The sequence below is a fragment of the Geotrypetes seraphini genome, chromosome 8, assembly GCF_902459505.1.
Source record: "Geotrypetes seraphini chromosome 8, aGeoSer1.1, whole genome shotgun sequence".
Classification (NCBI taxonomy): Eukaryota; Metazoa; Chordata; class Amphibia; order Gymnophiona; family Dermophiidae; genus Geotrypetes; species Geotrypetes seraphini.
Genome location: NC_047091.1, coordinates 2,824,988 through 2,848,091, shown reverse-complemented (window position 1 = coordinate 2,848,091; position 23,104 = coordinate 2,824,988). Strand labels below are relative to the sequence as shown.

Sequence of the window (23,104 nt, the reverse complement as noted above, 5' to 3'; positions counted from 1 at the left end):
TTTATCCTCTGCCTCCAGGAATGCTTATAAAATTAGCCTCTTACTTACAATTGATTACAGTCATAACATGACCCCTTTGGCAAATTTGAGAAAAGGCATCTGTTTTTAAGGACAACATGGGCAGCCATGTGCCTTTATAAAATAAGCTCCCAAGAGCACCTCCCCTAGCACACATGCTCATGCCCAAGTTTACACCTGTTTTGTTTTGGTTTTAAGGTGGAGTAAAATTTGGGCATGTACACATGCATACATGGGTTTTATAAAATGCTTCAAAACTCAGCCCAAACTACAACTACCGTACTAGCAGTTCATGTCACAAAGTAGCACTGTTTCTATGCACCTACCTTTCAATGCATGAATATTTTTTTAAGAACCCTTTTCCATGTGCAAAGCATACTTTACACATGGAAAAATGCTGCACTTGGGAACTTACTTTACACACACATACCTTCAAGGCCATTTTATAAAGCCTACTTGAATGTGTAAAAATGCTGTTCTACACACTCAGAATCTTCATAAAATGAATCTATATATATGTTTAAAAAAAAAAAAGAGGTTTTTCATGGTTTCCAGATTCTCCCTCCCTCTTAGATGTGAGAACAAGAGAATAAACCAGATTTCCCAAGGCTGAATCCTTGCATCACTTGCAGTTACCCCCAACACTGACAAGAGCTCTCTAGAGACCATTCTCTTACTACAGGTCATGATTGCAATTGCAAAAGAGAGCTAAAAAAAAAAAATGCATGCAGGCTAGTCTGTATCACAAGGGACATCAAATAATTCCCCATAACTCAGCTTGTCCTTATGGCGTCAATCATCCACAGAGAATACAATCTCTACTGGGAGAGCCAACCAGCTATTGATAAAAATTATGCTACTAAGAAAACCATCTAAACAGCTGCCCATGATGCTTATATAATATAAAAGAGACAATGCTCAGTAACGGTTGTGACCCTCCCTGTTTATTTCATCAACAGAGGATGACCGACATTGCACCTATATTCTGCATACAAGAGCACTAACAAATACAGAGGGTAGAAAGGACTCTGCAACTTCAGAGTTTTGCTAATGCACCTCAGCCCTTGTCCTATGGTATCCCACTGCTATTCCAGCAATAAGACCTCTAGACACAGTTTAGGCATTGCACCTCAGCTTTCTCTGCTATAAGGTCTGTCATACATAGCTCAGCCAGTGCATATCCATGCATCTCTGCAGCACCCCCATATATTTAGGATGGAGACCTCCTCACACACTCAGTTCTGCCCCTGTACTTCAGTCCCCACTGCTTTCCAGTACTAAGAATCCCCATCCCCAGACAGACACAGAGTTTAGCCAATGTATCTCATTTCTGAAGCAATACACCTAACTCACAGATGCACACTTACCAACCTCCCCAATGGCGGACTTTATTTTGAATATTTTCTGGCATCACCAACGATGTCACGCTTCCAAAACGCGAGAGCTTTGGTTTCCCGGGTGCCTTTATGTTCCTCACCATGACTGCAAACTTAAGAATTACTTGCTAGAAAGGCTTCTAGTCTCAATAAGAGTTTCAAGAGGACTGGAGTCGGTTATTTCTACTGTCCATACAGCAACTGAGCCATAGGTTGAAGGAGACTTTCCCTTTGAGGGCAAGGATTGTGGGTGGTGACCATTAGTTCAGCAACAGATGATGGTTGGTTCATTCACAGGAGGATGGATCATCTGGTGCAGGCGAGGATGGAGAAACAGCACATTTGGACCGCTGCCATTAAAAAAACACCTCATGCTGGCATTCAGCAGAACCAGTTTCCAGGAGCATCCCATCAATGACATAGGGAAACTCTCTGCCTGCCCCACATCTCAGGATGGGATTTTTGCGTTCCACTCTGGTTATAAACTCTCTTACACACACATACTACTTGCGTCATACCAGCCGACTACATTAAAAATGTCACATTCGCCTGTCTAGTCCACTCTTCCCTGTCTGGGTTTTATGAACAGAGAGAGAACTTTACAGCACAACAATCAAAACTGGTTATTCAGCTGGAAATCCTGCTGTGAAAAATATTTCCCAGCTATATTCCCAAGATCTGAAATTACTTAATTCATAATTACACCCTACCTGGTAATGAACTACGACCTTAGCAGTCCAGGAAGCACAAAGCATGAAAACAGCTCCTGGCTATGAGGGTGTAGTTGGGCTGGAGTAGGTTTTGATGGAGATTTTGGCATTTGGAACCCAAGTACAGTACCGGGTAGAGCTTTGGATTCTTGCCCAGAAATAGTTAAGAAGAAAAAATTAAAAAAAAAAAAAATTTAAATTGAATCAGGTTGGGCAGACTGGATGGACCATTTGGGTCTTTATCTGCCGTCATCTACTATGTTACTATGTTCCACCTAGAGAATGACACGGTGAAAAAATTGGTCCCCGTCACCGCCCCGTCCCCGTCTCACCATCCCCGTCACCGCCCCGTCCCCGTCTCACCATCCCCGTCACCGCCCCGTCCCCGTCTCACCATCCCCGTCACCGCCCCGTCCCCGCCACTGCCACCCCATTCACCGCCCCGTCACCGCCACTGCAATCCCATTCACTTTTCTTTATTTACGGCCGCTGTACCTAATCGCGGCAAAGATCTCCCTGCCGTGATTAGCATAGTGACCGCGGCTATGGCTGCAAGTCTCCCCTCCCCCCAGCGATCACGGCAGGAGGGCACCCAACCCCTCCTGTAGACCCCCCCAACGGCCCTCCCGACAATCGCAGCAGAAGGGTACCCAACCCCTCCTGCCGGTCCTCCCAATGGCCTCCCCTAAGATCACCGGCAGGAGGGTACCCAACCCCTCCTGCTGGACCCCCCCCCAACGAACCCTCCCACCCCGGAACCCCCTTAGTCTTACTTTCCAAGTTGGACCGGACGGCTCCTCACACGTATGGCCAGCAGGCTTGCCTCCGTCCAAATGAGGCGGGCCCGCCCCTACCCTGCCCAACCCACAGGATCCTAGGGCCTGATTGGTCTAGGCACCTAAAGCCACTCCCGCTATAGGAGGGGCCTTAGGTGCTTGGGCCAATCAGGCCCTAGGATCCTGTGGGTTAGGCAGGGGAGGGGAGGGACGGGCCCGCCTCATTTGGACGGAGGCAGGCCTGCTGGCCAGACGAGCGAGGAGCTGTCCGGTCCAACTTGGAAAGTAAGACTAAGGGGGTTCCGGGGTGGGAGGGTTCGTTGGGGGGGGGTCCAGCAGGAGGGGTTGGGTACCCTCCTGCCGGCGATCTTAGGGGAGGCCATTGGGAGGACCGGCAGGAGGGGTTGGGTACCCTTCTGCTGCGATTGGCAGGAAGGGTTGATCTGACAAATGAGGAGCACGGTGAAATAGCGGTTCCTAGAAGGGGGTACATTGGCCCGCGGGGACAAACCTGTTCACCGTTTCCGCGGTCGGTGAATGGCCTTGTCCCCGTCACCGCAGCGACTGCTAGTTTTCTTCCCCGTTTTCGGCGGTGACCCGCGGCTTAAATGCGGTGGCCGCGGGTAAACCGTCACCGTGTCATTCTCTAGTTCCACCCAGCTGTTTTGTTGGTGTTCTCTTTGTGAATTGCTCTTTAACTGAACAGAGTTTCACAGTTATAGTAAATGTTAGTTGTCGCTCCTTAGTCTGGTCCAGAACTCTTTTCCAGCAGTCTCTGTACATTTTAAATGTCTAGATCAGGGAATTAATATAGTTAGGATTTAGATTTGTGCAATTCGGTTTACTCAAACTTCAAAGAACATTTTGGGATCTATTTGAAGCAAAGATGCAGCTCTCTCTGGGGTGGAAGGTCCAGCAGCACTTTTTTTTTTTGATCACTGAATAAAATGTCAACTACAGAGTATTACCGTATTTTCACGCATATAACGCGCGCGTTATACACGATTTTACAAACCGTGCATAACCTTGCGCGTTATACGCGTGAGCGCGCTATATAAAATTTTTTTTACATAGTTCCCACCCCGCCCGACGCCCGATTCATCGTCTGGAAGGACCGCTCGCACCCCCACCGCTCGCACCCCCACAGCCTCCCCTCCTCCCCCATGGAGAAGCTGTCTACCTTGTTTCTGGATGCCAGTGAGCCCAGCTGCTTCCTCTGCCGGCGGTCCTGCCCCTTCTCTGAGCCCTGCTGCGCTGCTTCCTCTTCCGGCGGTCCCGCCCTTTCTCTGATGTCAGAGAAAGGGCGGGACCGCCGGAAGAGGAAGCAGCGTAGCGCAGGGCTCAGAGAAGGGGCAGGACTGCCGGCAGAGGAAACAGCTGGGCTCACTGGCATCCAGAAACAAGGTAGACAGCTTCTCCATGGGGGAGGGGGGGGAGGCTGTGGGGGTGCAAGCGGTTCTTCGGGTGGGAGTGCGAGCGGTCCATCGGGGTGGGAGTGCGAGCGGTGGGGGTGCGAGCGGTCCTTCCGGATGATGAATCGGGCGTCGGGGGGGCATCAGGCTTTCAGGATGGGGACAGGACTTCAAGGGGGGCAGCCAGAGGAGAGTCGGGGCAGTGAACGGAAAGTCGGGGCGGGTGAAAGGAGAGTCGGGGCAGCCAGAGGAGAGTCGGGGCGGCATGCGCAGTATATAAAAATTTCTTTACATAAATGTGTGTTTCCCGCGCGCTATACCCGTGTGCACGTTTTACATGGATGCGCATTATCTACGTGAAAATACGGTAACCCTCAGGGTACCAATCACCTGTTAAACCAAAGCTATTATCATGCCCTGTAATCACATATACCCTAGCCATAAAGTACATTTTTTTAAAACTTATATTTCTACCCTCAACCTCCCTTCCCCCTCCCCCCCAAGGCACATAGTATTTAAAAAAACCCAAACAAACCAATAATGAAAGTTTTACAAATTAATTGTTTTACAATTTCACAGAGGCCCTATGTAATTTTTATCATATCCCTGCAGCTCAAGACAAATAACTTCTTAGTATCTCATGAATTTCCATTGACAGGCAATTGCCATCTTTGCTGCTAAAATCAAAATGTGAGATAGCTCCTGAGGCCTCTTCCTCTCCCCAAGCCCGGGACAGCCCGGGTTAGATCTTAACAGACACTTTTTTAGGATCTTCCACCTAAATTTTCAGTCTCCTGAACATGAATGCAAATACCCAACCAGAATTTCTTAATAGTTGGCCATTCCTGACCTGCTTTTCCATTCCCAGTTGATGTCTAATAGAATCTGATGCACATTGAACTGTAGATATATGGTCCTCTCTTGTCACTTTTCTAAAGCAATATTCATCCCAAGCTGTTATATATGTATGAAGTTCTAATTTTTCAGGATTCCCTAATCCAGCAATGGGCAAACTTTATACACACAGAGCCACATGAAATATCAGTGGCCTAGCTCCAGGGCCCACCCAATATTGTAGTACTCTTGCTGTGGGCTGAAGATTTCTTCCTCCTTGGGCAGCCAAATGGCAGCGCTTGCCTTGAGCCGACCCTTGTGCATATTTATTTATTACATTTTCTATACCATTCTCTCAGGAGAGTTCAGAACAGTTTACATGAATTTATTCAGGTATTCAAACATTTTCCCCAGTCTATTCCGGTGGGCTCACAATCTATCTAATGTACCTAGGGCAATGAGGGAATTAAGTGACTTGCCCAGGATCACAAGGAGCAACATGGGTTTGAACCCACAAATTCAGGGTGCTGAAGCTGTAGTTTTAACCACTGCGCCACACTCTCCCCCATGCTCAGTTTTTGCATATGCATAAGAAATGAGCATGCATGGCCTGCCAGCGATGCCATTAGCAAGTGCTGCCAGCTGCCATTTGGAACAATGCTGGAAGCCCGAAGAGGAGGAAGACTTCAGCTGATAGGGTTTGGGGATCCCCGCCAGCTCAGGTAATTAATATTTTGGTTTGGCTGGCACAAAATGGAACCGCACAGGTGGGCAGGAGACAAATTCTGTGCCCACCCATCTTGGGCTCAGGCCTACCCAAAATCGGCAGTCTGGCTATGCATCTGCCTAATGGATCACAACATTACATTATGTAGGAATTGGAAATGCACTGAGCTCCATAGACCACCTGTGATAAGTAAGAATTTAACTAAAAATGATAGAAACATGCTGTTAGAGTGGCTATTCTGAAAAAATATTTGTGAAATAAGGTATTAAAATTTTAAAATTAAAATAAAATAAAAAAAAATCACCAAAACTCCATTTTCTGTATATAATTCCCAAACAGCAAGCCACAGGTTGGCTTCCCCTGTCCTAAAGCATCATATAATCTTGATTAAAGTTTCCCATTTGACTTGATTTAAATAGTATAGCCTCCACTTGAGTGTGTGCATGTGTGTGTGTGTGTGTGGGGGGGGGGGTTCTATGCAAGTTCTTTTTTGTATCATTTTCCAACAAGAAATCACATAGTTAAAGGAACTGGTAATGTGGAATTTTCTCATTTACCACTTTTTGATATTGGGCAGGTGATATCAAAACATCTTGATGAAATAGATCTTTGCATTTAGCTAACACCTCTTGATCAAGTTTATCCCTGAGCCTCGTGAAATAAGATGTAGACCATAGAAATCATGCAAGTGACTTTGAGGAACAGGAATCCCACTTATATAAAATTGTTGAGTTTGCTGCCATACCTTACTTAAAGGAGTTATTAAATGTGCATCTTCCTTGGGCTCACTCCCAACTTTGTTTTATTATCTCATGTTTAGTTTCTCAAAAATAGAATATGGGGATAGCATTACTTTTTCAATTTCACCCAGTAAAATTGTAGGTGAACATAAGAACATAACATAAGAGCATAAGAATAGCCCTACTGGGTCAGAAGAATGTCCATCAAGCCCAGCAGCCCGTTCCCACGGTAGCCAATCCATGTTACTAGTACCTAGCCAAAACCCAAGAACAGATACAGACCTTAGCATGGCTTCTACTTTATTGCAAATGGAGGTGTGCAGCTGCACAATGCTGACCTCATTGTGAGATCATCAAGGTAACATAACATAGTAACATAGTAAATGACAGCAGATAAAGACTTGAATGGTCCATCCAGTCTGCCCATTAGTAGAATGCCACAATTAAAATATGTGCTGGGATTTGAACCTATGACCTCTGGAAGATGGAACAGGGCTTTTACCCATTGAGCCACAGCAGCCCATATTGCTTGTAGTACTGCAGCATTGTAATAATGCCTAAGGTTTGGAATCCTATTACTCCTCCTCCTTTCCCTTGAACCAAAAGGCTCATTCATACCTTACCTCTCCGACCTACCTATAGGTAGTTCTGTAACATCAGCAGAACATTTCTGACATCCAGACTACAAGAAACCCTCTAGAGCAGTGGTTCCCAACCCTGCCCTGCAGGACCACTAGGCCAATCGAGTTTTCAGGGTAGCCCTAATGAATATGTATGGAGCAGATTTGCATGCCTGTCACTTCCATTATATGCAAATCTCTCTCATGCATATTCATTAGGGCTAGCCTGAAAGCCCGATTGGCCTGGTGGTCCTCAAGGACAGGGTGGGAACCATTGCTCTAGAGCAGTGCTTACTGAACCTTCGGTGGCCATGACCCGATTACTTCAGCTACAGAAAGCCTGTGGCCCCAAGCTATCTAGATTTCCATTGATGCCACAACTCTTGGGGGTCACAGCAAATGCTGCCATTACAGGCAGTCCCTGAGTTACAGACACCTGACTTAAGTACAACTTGTACTTAAGAACGCGGTCGCGGCTTTATTTGATTTCACTGAGCAGTATTTCCAGTAGCATAGACTCCTACACTTCTCCTGCAGCAGATTCAGGAATAATACATTGTCACATTAAGAACAGTGTGGTTGTGTATGCTGTACCTGAAAGAAACACTGGTAGCGACAGTTGGCCCTTTTGTCAGCTGGGAGAAAAGGTAAGCAACAAGAACCTTAAAATCTACAAAATCTATATGCAAATCTGACTTAACAGCTTTAAAAACATTAACTCGTTCTTGACCCAGGGACTGCCTGTATTTCCCAAAGGCCTAATTTTAGCATGGGCTTGTCAGAAAGTGCAGGCCACCAAGGGTTTTCATTTAGCTCACCCAAGTCACAAACCCATTTAAGTAAGCCCTACTCTAGGGACCAGCCTAGTGAGCAACTTCATAATGGCACTATGCACTGCCATTTAGACGATCAGTTTAACTTCTGAGATGTTAAAGAAAGCATTCAACCCGCAGAGAGAGGGGAGGCTCAGCTATTACACAACAATGACAACACCAATGCCTTTAGATTCTTATTAGCCAGGTTCTTAGGTACAGTGTGGTCAGTTGCTGAAGAATATCAGCTCTTGGTAGTTTGGAGTGAAAAGTCTCATCACCATAGCCCAAAGAGTTTGGTTCTAATTGACCTGGAAACCTTGGAGCAAAAGAAAACTGATGGGCCTAAAAACACCTTCTATAAATGGGAGAATACATTTTGTCACCAATATTATTCAGTTATAGGCAAGCCCAAAGCAGAGAATCTAGTGAGTCACTGATAGAACCAGGATTAGAACTAAAACATAGGGAGATTTAAAAAGGACACACCTTGTGGTTTCTAGGTGTCAGTGGCAGAGTTGGGATTTGAATTTATATTTTAAATTCCTCTGTGTCTGGATCAATACTGTCACCTTGACCACACCACCTCAGTGACAAAAAATGCATTGGGAAAAGAAAGAATCCCCACCTCTTTATGTTGCAATGTCAACCTATTTCGAGATCCTGTTCTATTATGTAAGCACCGTTACCGCATTTCCCAGGCCCTGACATTTCTGATTCCATCTGGTTGCTGAGCTGGGAGATTGACCACACAGATAACCCAGTAGAGGCCAGCTACTGGCACACTTGAAACCTGGGTATGAACGAGAAGCTTCAAAGAACCACCATAGACAAGACTGTAGCCAGTTTCCATTTTTAATTCAGTCAGATTAGTAAATGGGCTCCGGAATTTATCTTGTCACTTCTCAAATCAATTCCTTCTGTTTCCTCTTAAAATTTGCCTCTACTTTTGAGGTGTTTGAATTTGTCTCTATTCCCTGCATTATGCAAACAATTCAAGTAGTTTCTGCCATTCCTCACAGCTTGTTTCCACCGTACTGAACACAGAACGGGGTCTCAATATTCACTTAAAAATAGCAGAGCTGACTTCCAACACATAACTTTCTACATTGGCTTTTTGTAATCCCAACTTGTTGTGATAGAGAACCTGAAGAATGTACTACCATCTCTGGAAAAGGTAGTTAAAGTCCCCAGAAACAAAATAAATGAGGTTTTAATAAATTCTGTTAGAGCAAACCATTTGTAATACAGGTACAAGATCCTTTATCAATAATTATTTCAGTTTTTGGAATGGTAAAGTTAAGTCAGAAAAAGACAGATCATCTAGAATAATAAAATGCTAAGCGCGCATGCACACTCTTACCCCGTGTTCCCCGAGTCCTGATCTGTCGGGCTGTGGCCACAAGAGTGCGCATGCGCGATTATCACGCATCTCTCTCTTTCTCTCACAGCGGGCTTGCCGGCAACGGCCTGACTCACAGCAGGTAACACGCCTCAACTCCACCCCCCCCCCCCCCGACGCCAACCCTACCCAGCACACCCAAAACCAACGTTGGCCCTCCCAGCCGCACCTCCCACCGCGAGACGAACACAAACCTCCCGGCTCCAGCAGCGTCCAGGCACAGTAAACACGCTGCTTCGCGTTCTTCTACTGACCCGATTTCCTCCGCCGCGTCCCTGATGACATCATCAGAAACGCGGCAGAGGAAATTAGGGCAGTAGAAGGCCCGAAGCAGCGTGTTTACTGTGCCTCAGATGCTGCTGGAGCCGGGAGGTTTGTCGGACGTCTAGCGGTGGGAGAGTCGGCTGGGAGAGTCAACGGGGGTTTCGGGTGTGCCAGGTAGGATCGGCGCCGAGGGGGGGTTAAATGGAAACGTGGGAAGGAGGCAGGCAGGCTGGCTTCAGGGTGGGGGGGTTAAATTGAAACATGCTGCTCTGATGGGAAGGAGGCAGGCAGGCTGGCTTCGGGGGGGGGGGGGGGGTTTACATGGAAATATGCTGCTCAGAGGAATGGGAAGGAGGCATGCAGGCTGGCTTTAGGGGGGTGGTTTTTTTAATGGAAATATGCTCCTCAGGGGGATGGGAGGCAGGCAGGCAGACAGGCTGGCATGGGGGGACGACAAAGTCTGGAATATAGTGATGGGGACATGGGAAAGGGGCACTAGGGGCACTAATGACATAGAAAGGAGGCACTGGGGCACTAAGGACACAGTACGGAGGCACTAAGGACACAGTACGAAGGCACTGGGGCACTAAGGACACAGTACGGAGGCACTAAGGACACAGTACGGAGGGCACTAAGGACATGGGAAGGAGGCACTGTGGGCATTATGGACACAGGAAGGAGGTACTGGGGGCACTAAGGACGTAGGAAGGGGTTCTAAGGACATGCGAAGGAGGCACTAAGGACATAGGAAGGAGGCACTGAGGGCACTAAGGACATAGGGAGAGACACAGACAGAAAAAATGACAGAAAGGCAGCGTCCAAGGAGAGAGAGACAAAGAAAAAAAACCCAGACAGACAAACATCTACTCTAGCACCCGTGGGCTTAAAGACTAGTAAGATCATAAAATCACCAAACTTAGCACTGGCTGACATATCCCTCCCTCAAATTTTCATGGCTTTATAAAAGGGGCTGAAAGAGTTTGCATTACTAGGGTAAGAATTGTAAACATTAAACACTTCAAGAATTTCAAACACAAAATTGTTCCATACATAGTCTTTAAACACACGTGGAGGCGCATTTTCAATAGGTCTAAGTCTAATTTGGATGTTTTGAAAAAAATGTCCAGTATAGTTTAGGAGGCAAAGTACTTCTTTGGATGGAAGAAGAGCGGTACTTGGGGGTGACTGTGTCCAATGATCTCAGGGTGGCAAAACAGGTAGAAAAGACAATGGTCAAAGCCAGGAAGATGCTTGGGTACAAAAGGAGAGGAATGGCCAGTGGGAAAAGAGAGGTAACAATGCCATTGTATAAGTCTCTGGTGAGACTCCTTTTGAAATATTGTGTGCAGTTTTAAAGTGCAGTTTCAAAAAGATATAAATAGTATGGAGTCGGTCCAGAGGGCTGCTACAAAATTTGTTATTGGTCTTTGTCATTAGAGAAATTAATATGTATATGCTAGGAAAGACGGGAGAGAGGGAGATTATAATAGAGATGTTTAAATATCTCTGTGGCATTAATGTAGATGTGAGTCTTTTCAAATGAAGGAAAACTCCTAAAGGAGAGGGCATAAAATGAAATTAAGAGGCGATAGGCTCAGGAGTAATGTAAGAAAATACTTTTTTATAGAAAGGGTGGTAGATGCGTGGTTGTAGGCATGTGGAATAGTCTCGAGGTGGAGATGAAGACTATATCTGAATTCAAGATAGCAAGGAACAAGCATGTGGGATCTCTTAAGAAGAGGAGGAGATAATGAATGTTGTGGATGGGCTATTTGGCTTTTATCTGCCTTCAACTTTCTATGTTTCTAAATCCAGTAGAGAAAATGTCCATTTTCAAAACAGACAGATGTCTATTTTTTATTTTTGAAAATGACCTATGTAGACATGTCAGTCCTTAGTACGTTTGGCCATTTTCAAAAATAAAAATCTTCACATGAAAAATGCACAAAAGCTTTTTGCAGACGTACCCAACTACCTTGTCTGATCGTGGCAGAGGCATCACCATCAGCTCAGCCAGTTTCAGTGTAGTCCTGCAGGTTCGGCTGATGGTGGATTCCCCTGCCAGGATCAGCTGAATCGGCAGGGAGAAAAAAAATGAGTCTCTCCCTCCCTCCCTCACACTCACCAATCCCCTACACCCTTCCTGTACCTTCAGAAGACAAATCGGCAGAAGGGAAGTCCACTCCTTCCTGCTTATATGGCTGTGTGCTCAGAATGATGGGCCAGATTTTGAGTTTGGTTAAGTGACACTGAAATCAAGGGTCAGCTCACTCAGTGTGGTTTAAGCAGACAGAAACCACAATGAATATCAACTCCAGGACTTTTACGCTCCTAAATAAAGATGAAATGTTTTAACTGAAAACTTAAGAGCCTAAGTTTAGCTGAAAATAGGGCACAAATTTAAGAGCTCAGCTTTTTTTTTAGAGGGGGGATGGGGCAGGGAATTAAACTAGGCCCTTTATTTTTAGTTTAATGATACTAACCCCGTTTTAAACAATCTACTACCCCAGAAACACAGAATGGAGGAAGGGGAGAAGGGGAATGGTGGTTTTAGTGGTAAATATAAGCAGCTCTGTCTTGGTCATATTCAGTTTGAAATAATGTTGGGACATCCAGGTCATAATGTGTCAGACAAGTAGGCCAAGACTTGAGTCTAGATACCTGATGAAGAGAGGTAGACCCAGGAGTCATCAGCATAAAGATGAAACTGAAAGCCACAGGAGGAGATCAAAGTACCAAAGCAACAAGTACAGAGAGAGAAGTCAGCCTCTGTAACAGCAGGTATGAACACCTTGCAGCTGAAGTCAACTCAATTCCAAAACACAATGGGCAAACATCCAAGAAACAATGAGCCATGAAGTACTCTATGCTTATAGGAGAGACTTCCAGTGATGTGACAGTCAATATAAGAGCTAGGAAACAAGAATAATTTACACCAAGTCATGCATGAAACCCATTAATCTGAACATGCTGGCAGTAGTGCCAAACTGCCACTCGGTCAAAAAGCAGAACCCTCTCTGGGTGTCACACAAGGAAGGAGTGAGCTTCCAGGCACGGTCTATTAATAACTTCCACAGTGAAGATAGGGAAAGAGAAAGACAAAAGCTGTTCCTATGAAATAAATAATACTAGCTCTTGGAGTATCGGGTAGGATAATGTGACCTGACCCTGAAAGTAAATTGCAATGAAGACCCTAGTTCCATTTCCTCTTAAGCCATCACCAGATGCAATGTATAATCCTTCTTATTTATTTTAAAAGATTTTTTTTTAGGGGGAGGATCAAAGGCCATAATACAGTCTATCAAACTAAAAGTCCACACTGTTTATCTTCATTTCCTGTCCATCCTTTTTATCAATTATTGTGAGTTAGCTTCTTTTAGGCTTAACATAAGGCCTTGATTATAAAACTTAGAACTCCTTATGTAGTCTCTCAAATTTGTTTCTCCCCAACTCTTGACTAACTTGGCAACATTAGGAAAAAAATTCTGTGAACTAGGGATTTACTATAGATTGTCGTAGGGATGGAGATCTGATAAGTTCTGATCCAGGGCATCAGAACACAGGCGGTTTTGAACACAGGCCAGGTCAGCACACTGACCTAGGCCCTGTGTGCGGATCTAGGCCTGTGTGTGGATCTGAGGCCCTGTTTCTCATTCCCTCCCCCTCTTATGTTGGCTTCTACCTTATCAATTTTGTATTGATAAGGTAGAAGCCAACATAAGAGAGGGAGACAGGCAGAGGCTATTGCATCAAAACATGTTTTTGTATTGATAAGGTAGAAGCCAACATAAGAGGGGGAGACAGGCAGAGGCTATTGCATCAAAAAGAATGCCGATGGATTTTCTCTCTAAATACAGTTAAACCATCAGGTCTCAACAATGCCGTTGATTGGTATGCTTTTTTCTAACAACAATGTGATTACAGCACAGATATACAATTGTAGAATTAGTTTTCTTTCTTTGTCATAAATGAATGTGCAAACAGTGTGAGGTCATATAATGAGGTCATTGATTTTGGCCATATAGAGCATGCGCGTTTTCGGCAGTTTGCTGGCGCCATTTTTTGATCTGCTAAGAGCGGGTCAGGCTGTTCACAGTGAGTGCCTAGATAAAAATGTTAAACTTGACTGGTAGTTTTTTAAGAGTATTGTATATTAAATCGTTTTTTGTTTTTTTTTTGTAAATCATTTTTATTGAAGTCAAACAGAGGGCAAAGTAGCCTGAACTTCACGACCCCCGAAGAAGCCTTAACCGGCGAAACGGGTCCCGTCGGGCCTTTGTGTTCACGGGCTAGGCGTTTGTTGCCACACATGCAGCAACACGATAAAGATAAGTGCTGCTAGTTACTAATTTATTTATTAGCGTTAAGTTGCACATGTCACTATTAACACGGTGCTCAAGATGCAATAAGATATATAAAGAAGTATGAAAATCCAATGAAAGAAAAACTATACACCTGCTTTCATCTGGTTCAATAATAATATTGAGCAGTGCAGGACTCTGAGGGTTTCATATTGAGATCGATATTACTCATTTTTGGCTGTTTCAGTCAAGAGTAATACAAGTTCATGTGTCATTTCTCTATTTGCAATTAGCACACACACTTAAAGGAGAACATCACCCACCTCCTCCCCTCCAACCCAGCCAACAGATTAACCGTTCCCCTTAACTGCATCCATGACATCCTGTTTGTCTGTCTTGTCTGTTTAGGTTGTAAGCTCTTTCGAACAGGGACTGTCTTCTTTGTGACTCTGTACATCTGGTAGCTATAGAAATCATTAATAGTAGTAGTAATAAATGCCACTCTGCCCTCAGACCTTTTGGTTATCTATCACCCTCCCTCAACCGCCTCCTTCCAACTTCTCCAAGCAGCAATAAACATCTGTCTACACTCTCCTCAACCAACTATCTCAGGCAATTTTAACATTCATTTCAATGGCTCAAACTCATCACTGACTCAGGACTTTTAAATTTTAATCTCCGAACTTAATCTAACACAGCATGTTATCAAAAGCCACACATCAGGGCAGTCACACCTTTGATCTCATTCTCTCTATTCCAACCCCCTCTCATTCTTTATATGTCACCTGTAAGGGGCAATCCATTCACTACCATGGAGTGACCACTCTCTAATTCTTTTTTTCTTCCACAGCCAGATCCTTGCTCTATCACCTCCATAAAATCATGCTACTTACAGAGATTTTAGTAAAGTCACACACACACAGCACTTCCAGCTCAATCTGACTTTGACTCAAGACTCTTTCAGCATCCAACTCTTATCAGAACGAATCTGATAAGAATTGGGAATGGGATAATTATCATGAAGTCATCAGCGTAGCTGAATAGTTTTATCCCCAGCTGGGACAATTGCGCACGCAATGAGGACATGTAAACATTGAAGAGCAGAGGGGATAATGGTGACCCCTGTGGCACGCCAGATGAATTGCTCTGTAGGGGCGTTCCCTTATTTGCACCTGAAGGTTAGGCCTCTCTGACAACATCAAGCCTGAACCATTGCAAGAAATCATTCCAGCCTAATCCTAGCAAGAAGAGAAAGAAGAATACATCTTTGCTGTTTCTGCCTGATGCATTCTGGGTATGTACCAGAACTGTATTCTAGTCAAGGACATCCAGCTATGCCTACATGCTCAGCCTGTGTGAATCTTGGGGGGAGGCATTGCTCCTGTGCTTCTTATCTAACGAAGGTGCCTCTGTTTCATGGCCTGAGCGAGACTCTATACAGAAAGGCTATTCATCTAAGTTATGTTTCTGGATTGGTCTGGAGAGGTCATCTGACGAGATCTAAGTGAAATGTGCTAATAATTAATTTAGTCTGTGCTAGGATGTGAGGAAGCTCGCATCTTATCATAGGTTACTCTGCAGCTTCTATAATAATTAAAACCTGAAAAGTTACCTTTTGTGACTCTCTGCCTGAGAGAGAGAGAACCGGACTTTAAACAGATCTGGATTCCATCACATAAAGGAAACCTTTGCTGCCAACCTAATTTACAGTTGCACCATTAGCTGACGAACTCTTGTTCCTGTAGCAAGGGAATTCATATTTTTTGTGCTGAGAAGAATAATTCCGTCTCCCAGGCTAAGGCCTAATTGGATGGAGAGAATAAGGATCTTATCTATCTTATCAGCTGGGGTTAGATAAAAGTATTCCATTTGTTGTATAGGATAAGGATTTGTAAAGCTACTCTTGGTGATAAACTGTAATAGATTGCTGCTAATCAGGTATTATTATTATAAGGAATTATTTAGAGTATAAGAATTAGTTTTACTTATTTACCTAACAAGTGTGGTGTGATAATTATGTACAGAGTTTCATATATGTATTCGAATATTTTGTGAACAATAATCATTATTTGCTGCTGGCTTATGAACTATATTTTTCTATTTTCATAATAAAATTCTTCCCATAGCCTTGGTCTCTATTCTTAGTATAAACTGGCAAAATAACGAACCTTGGGTAAGGAGATTATGGTTTTCCCTAGCATCTGACTTAAACAGGCATGTATTTGTTTATGTAACTGATTAGTCATCCATAAATCTTTCTACAGCTCCATGTATCAGAGAGATCGTAATTAAAATGGACTTGGTAGGTGCGGGATATGAGGAAACATTGAAACCAGTTTAATACCTCTCCTCTGATTCCAATTACATCTAGGCATTGTAACAGTTTCCCTTGGTCCACCAATTAGTCCAATTGTACAGTGCTAAGTACACCCATAGTGCTTTATAGAGAACAGAATTTTAGATTTAGGACTTGCCTTTTCAACTGAGCTAAGGTGAGTTATATTCAGTCACACAAATTATTTCTCAATTGTACTTGAGACAATGGAGAGTAAAGTGACTTGCTCAAGGTCATGAAGTGTCAATAGGAGAAAAATGTGAACCCTAGCTTACAACTGATAGAAATATAAATCTATTCCTGTGATAGGTCATCTCTGCCCCCTTCATTATCAGCCTGAAGACTAACCCCCTCTTTTATTAAGGCACGCTAGCTGATTTAGTGCATGCTAAACGCTAACGTGTTCATAGAATATAATGTATGCATTAGCCTTTAACGTGTGCTAAATTGGCTAGCATGCCTTAGTAAAAGGACTCCTAAAATTTAGCAGGTCTTGCACCTGGTATTTCCATGCTCTATGTAATCCTTTGAAAATTTACTAGTAACCTTTGGAAAACGTTTGCCTGTCTATGTCATTTATGTTTAAATATTTTTATTAAATTTTCAAAGAAGTGCTAGTAAGGCAAACAATAGAAAAATCACAGAATTCTTTCAGAGGTGCACTTCACATTCCCCTCCCCCAACTGCACCCCCCCCCCCCACACCAATTCCCATGGTTAGACAGCAGTTCAGGAGCATTTAACACAAAAGAACTATAAAATCACAAGTTCAAGAGGCGACTGCGAGCTCGAGGATTAAGATCCATCCAGAAATGTTCCCAAATCAGACAAAAGCAGTGGCCAGATCCTGCATCAAGATGACTGAATTGCCCACGTTCCAAAGAGGCATGGGCAATCATCATCATTTAAACTTATTCCCTTGTTGGAGTCCTTGGACAGAGGCTTTTGGAATTTAAGTATTTGCCCCTTCCAAAGGTTGTGGGAGAAATTCAGGTCTGCCTATCACCAGAAAAGCTATGCAGGTCTTCAAGTAGCTTGTTATACAAGAGCATATGCTTTATGTAACAGAGATCATCTTCATCCTTTAGGATAATCATTTTGTTTTATTTTTCTAACTATGCCCCAACAGGGGAAACACCTATTGCAGTCAGTTTCGAGACATTGGGAAGAAATGTTCCTAGGGAATGGAAGATTGCAGGACAGGAGTCTTGCAGACCTCACCCTCTTAACTCCATTCACTAATACTTCAGGCCTTCCCTCCCATGCCAAAGCTAATTGGAAACCAAATAAGGAGGATCCCTCTTTTTCCTCCTGCAAAACAAGAGTAAAAAGGGGGTCAAAGGGTGTACCAACAGAGGAAGCTGAAACTCATCCTTGTGTCTGCAACTAGTAGTTTTCTTCTTCCTCCTCTGCCCTTCTAATTCAGTAAAATTCAGGAGTGGAATCTGGTGCCATGAGCTTTCATTCACAACTGCTTGAGGATTTGTTTCTCAATTTGTTAAATCATTCTCAACCACCCATAACTGGAATGAAGTTGTTACAGTGCCTGGTTAAGCACAGTACCAATACCAAAATAAATAAAGTTGTAACAAACTGGCTGCAATTATTCTGCCTGTCTTTGTCCTTGGTAAGTTCTGAGGTTGGGAGCTAATTCCCAAAACTGGCTAAACCTGTTTGATATAAGGCAGCGTCCCTCACTGAGGTGTCGCAGTTGCCTGGAAATCAACATTGTGCATTAAGGGCTAAATTCACTAAAGCTCACCTTGTTGGCGATCGTGGCCGAGTCTTGCCGGGCGACCACCACCAATCAGTTCTACTCATCTCCCAAGTTCTTTCCTCAGCGTTTGACATGACAGACCATAAACTTCTATTGTGTTTTCAAGAAATCGGTATCACAAATCAGGTCATGGACTGGTTCTCATCCTTCTTTACAGAGCGGTCCTCTAAGGTAACTTTCAATGCAACATTCTCAGATTCCTTTAAAAATGAATAGGGCATCCCACAGGGTTCGCTTTTATCACCCTTACTCTTCAATATCTTCATGGACCCTCTCCTGACTCCAGGTCAATCGATTGGCTTCACAATGTTCGCTTATGTGGACAACGTTCAATTAATACATCCCATTGACTTAAACAACCCAGACGAGATAACCATTATAAATCAAAAATTGGAAAAAATTAAATTTTGGTTATATTCCAACATGCTGTCCCTCAACATTGAAAAGTCCAAACTAATGATATTTTCCTATCTATCTATTCAGGCCCCACTCTTTACCCATCAAAGTTGTGCCCTCTTTAAAATTGCTTGAAGTCACCTTGGACAGCAAATTTACCTACCACCTTCACATCAGCACAGTGGTCACATGCTGCTTCTATCGCCTAAGAATGATCAGATCTCTCTCCAAATTACTTGATCCGTCCTCTTTGAATACCTTGATTCACTCATTAGTGATCTCTTACATAGACTACTGCAACGACCTTTACAAGGGCATAACAAAAAAAAGAAATAAGACGCCTCCAGATCGTTCAGAATACTGCAGTAAAAAATCATATTTAATGCAAGAAAATATGACCACGTCTCTCCCTTATTGCACAAAGTACATTGTCTTCCAATAGAACATCTAATCAGTTATAAAATCCTGCTATTAACATTTAAAACCCATCAAAATAATCAACCCGAATTCGTAGACAGACTCATTCCACATAACTCCTCTAGAACTCTCCGTTCCATGACCCAGAATCTGCTCTCTGTCCCATCCCTGAAGCATATAAACACAATGAGATCAATCATTTTTATAGTGACTGCTCCCTCCCTTTGGAACTCCATTCCTAACTATTTACACGTAAAATCATCTCTAAACCAATTTAAAACAAAGTTAAAAACTTTTATTTCTCGATGCCTTTCAAACCTAACTGTCCTTGTAAGGGCAAAAACACACTGCCTTCCTCCACAGCAACCCTTCCCAGTGTACTTTCCTTAATTGTTCTCTCTTTCTTTAGAATTTTTGCCTTCTGTTCCTGTTTGTCCCTGGTTAAAGCGTCCTTGGATGTATTAACTACCCCTAAAGATGCCTAGTAATTTTAAGTCTGCATTATAATCAATGTATGTTTCTATTATTATTGTACACTGCCTACAAGTCTGATTAAGTGGTATAAGAAATTTTAAATAAACTTGAATCTATGGGCTCCTTTTACAAAGGTACGCTAGCGTTTTTAGCGCGGGCTATTCCGCTCGTTAAGGCCCTAACGTTCTATGTACCCTTCCTCTGTAGGCCTTAAGGCTGTTTTTGACTTCTTTTAACTGGTTGAGGTGAACAGACATGGGCTGTACACAGATACATGGCTGCTTATGCAGTTAAATATCACCAGCCAGCTTTGTCCAATTTCTTCCTCTCCTGGGTCAATCAGGGGGTCATGAATGAATTGTAGTCCCAAAGTAAAGGAACCACGAATTTAACTGTAATAATGTTCCATTACCTTTTGTTTTTTTTTTCCTTCTTGTTTAAGGCTAAGAGTGAGGATTTTTTTTTTTTTTTGGTGTTTTTTTTTATTCAGGGGTAAAAGTCTTGCTGATTTTGTGTATTTGTATTGTTCCTCGCCTAGATTTGTAGATGGGCAGGTTACAAATAATTTTAAATAAATAAATAAGACACAAAAGTTCACTTTGCTAATTCAACCACCTGGTGATCTTGAACTCTTAGGGCTAGATTCACTAAGCTCACTGAGCGTTCCCCGACCCGATTCACTAACCACCTTGGCCGATCAACGTCCCACCCGATCCGATCTGCCCATGCAAATGAGAGGAAATGGCATGCAAAGTAGGAAGGCAGCGATTCACTAAACAGAAGAAGGAACACCAATTGGGCTGGCCGATCCAAAAAGAAGCGACTACTGAGGACCAGTTCCTGCCCACTCTCCTGCTCTCTGCCACCCTGTCCCTGCCGACTCTTCTGCTCTCTGCCACCCTGTCCCTGCCGACTCTTCTGCTCTCTGCCGCCCTGCCCCTGCAGTGCGAGCCCGTGGCTTTAACCCACGGGTTAAAAGCGTGTTCTGTCCCATCTGGCTGCAGCCACCTCCCTCCCCTTTGTTTTGACCTCGCTTGTGCAGTCTGCGCATGCGTCTAGATCACTCTGCAACGATCCGTGGGGTTGCTGTGGGGCTTGCTTCTGATCAAATTAATATGCATGAGGACACGTAGGGCTCCTTTTACAAAACAACCTCCCGAGGCAGGCTGCCTACACTATAGGTATTGGTCATGGGCTCAGGGAGGCACCTAGGGACGCTTATGCTCGCCAAAGGCTGGGTGTGGGCGTGGTTTCACCTGGAAGTGGCCTTGGACAAACTTGAGCGTCTCCTTAGGGCTTCAACAGGCACCTGAAATATAGAACAACAAAAAGCTGGTCTACATTTCAAATAGACATGGCTGCTGAGCTGGTCACCGCAAAGTAATCTCCCTGCTGCAATCAGCTGAGAGGCCACAACAGGGAACTGGCCCACCTGCGAATCAGCCGGCAGGAGGGATGCCCACTCTCTCCCGCCACCACTCCCGAACCCCCAACACTGTCTACAGCATGAGGGATGCCCACTCCCTCCTGCCAACTACCCCATGAATCCCCCTCAAACCTCTGACACTCCGTCCACATCCAATTGGCAGGAAAGATGCCCACAACACTCACTCGACACTCAACCGACATTCCACAACACACCTGACACCCCGATACCTCCCGAACCCCCATCCCGTACCTTTAGAAAATGGCCGACAAGAAAGATGTCTATTCCCTCCTGCCAGCAAGCCCACCTCTTCCAAAATGGCAGGCCTTCCCCTCCCCGGTGCATTCTGGGATGCACTGGGAGTGGTCTAAGACTCTGATTAGCCAGATACCAATGGCCTCTCCTATGGGACGCCCGTGTGCGATACTCAAAAGCCACTTAGGCAGCTGTTGAGACTGAACATCCTATACAGAATCAGGCCCTAAAGGACTCATAATCAAAACTTAAAAATGACTAAAAACCTGCCAAGGTCGTCCAAGTGCCGATAATCAAACCAATTTTCTGGATGTGTTGTGGGACGTTTTAGACCTCTGAATCCCGCTGCGCGTTCAGAGCTAAAATTGGTGTATCTGGAGGATTGGTGTGGGCAGGATAAGGATGGGATGGGGGCCAACCTAGATTTGGTCTTCCTGAAGGAAAAATAAAAAATCAAAGGTTTCACTAGACATCCTGGATGAAACTTAAACGTTGCAAGTTAGACGATGAAAAAACAGGTATAAGTACCAAAAAGGGATCCAAAGTGACCAGATAACCACTGCAGAGACAAAGTAAAGACCCCCACACACTCCCCCAGTGTTCACTGACCCCTTCACCCCCCACAAAGATCGGAATAGAAACGTACAGACCTGACTTCAGAACATTAGCACAATAAACCCAGCTCTACTAGGCCACAAAAAAAACAAAACAAAAACCCACCTCTACATGTTGACCAGACTGTCTCAAAGTAAAGTAAACTGCCGTTGTGTATGCAGTACTTATCTCTTCCATGTAGGTCCTGTTCAAACGGTCTCTTCATTCCAATATGCTTCACCTAACAACTTGCCACAAAAACACCCCCAAGCAATCCCACCCCACACAGGCACAGTCTTCAGGAAGATGGGGCACCTTAGAGTCTGAACCAACTTGTCCAAATCCTCACCGACCCCCGAAAGGGAAATTTCATCATACATGGCATCAGAGAGATAAAAAGCACCCATCTCAATTTTGGCTACTTCCTGTTTCACCATATACTGCACATATACTGCAGCTTTACATCATAGGCATAAAAAATTCCACAAGTTGACCAAACTGTGTCTCGAAGCAAAGTAAATCACCGTTGTGCATTGTGACCGGGCGCGGCCAAGCTGGGCTCAACAAGTGGCCTTACCCAGTGCACACAAAACCTTAGCCGAGCAGTTACGTGAGGTTCTGTTGGTAGCTTGGTTTTGGAATAATAAAAAAACAGATCCAATGACAGCGGTGCACTTTCCTGGTATAATTTATTGATCAAAATCTCAGCCGCCATATTTTTTGGTGGGCTTTGCTTCGATTTTGGTGTCCTTGACCGTGAGTCTGATAACAAAAATCAGGGGAAAACCCCCTGGCGGCCCAATGGAACTCAATGCCAAAGCAGAGGACCCAGCAGAAATCCCCAATACAGGGGGAAGGTCACCTGAGGCTGCAGACAAAATTGAGGTGCTTCCCACCAAAATCGAAGCAAAGCCCACCAAAAAATATGCCCCCGAGGCCTGTAGCGGCTGAGAAGCCTGAACTGTCTTAGCCGCTAAAGCAGGCAAGCCGGCAGCAGCGTTAAGGGCTTACATCTGAGGCACCTCTAGAAAAAATTTTGACCTGTTGAGTGTGACACCCCCGAGGTCTTGTCCCCATTTGGTGCCAGACTAAGCTTGGGGGGACCCCCCTGATAGGGTCCCCCCAAGCTCAGTCTGGCAACAAACGAGGACAAGAAGGCCACTAAACTTCCAACAGGCCTACATTAACCATATTTAGGGAAAACTGACACAGCTTACCACACTTGCTGAGAATGAGAACAGACTAGTTAAACTAGAGGGAAGCACAGCTATTAGTATTACAGCCACAGTTTTGTCTCAGTCTCCACCTGCTGGTCATGGTGAGCTATTACTCATCAGTGAACTATACTGGTCTGGAGAGATGCTAAAGAAACTGTTTTTGGAAAGCATCCACAAAGGTGAGGGGAAGGGAGGTTAGAGGGCCCAATAAGGGGAAAGATT

General features: G+C 44.3%; 1 protein-coding gene across 4 annotated transcripts in view; it reads right to left on the bottom strand.

Moving 5' to 3' along the window:
• PPP1R13L (protein phosphatase 1 regulatory subunit 13 like) overlaps window positions 1–23,104 on the bottom strand; it is a 103,459-nt gene that overhangs the window by 47,837 nt on the left and 32,518 nt on the right. Inside the window, exon 1 of one of the 4 annotated variants that reach the window (XM_033955142.1) lies at window positions 1,386–1,513. The exons of the other annotated variants lie outside the window; for them this stretch is intronic. Within the exon in view, the coding sequence (XP_033811033.1) occupies window positions 1,386–1,498 (113 nt within the window). The 5' untranslated portion in view covers window positions 1,499–1,513. Of the gene's footprint in view, window positions 1–1,385; window positions 1,514–23,104 lie in introns of those variants that run through there. 4 annotated transcript variants of the gene reach the window in all.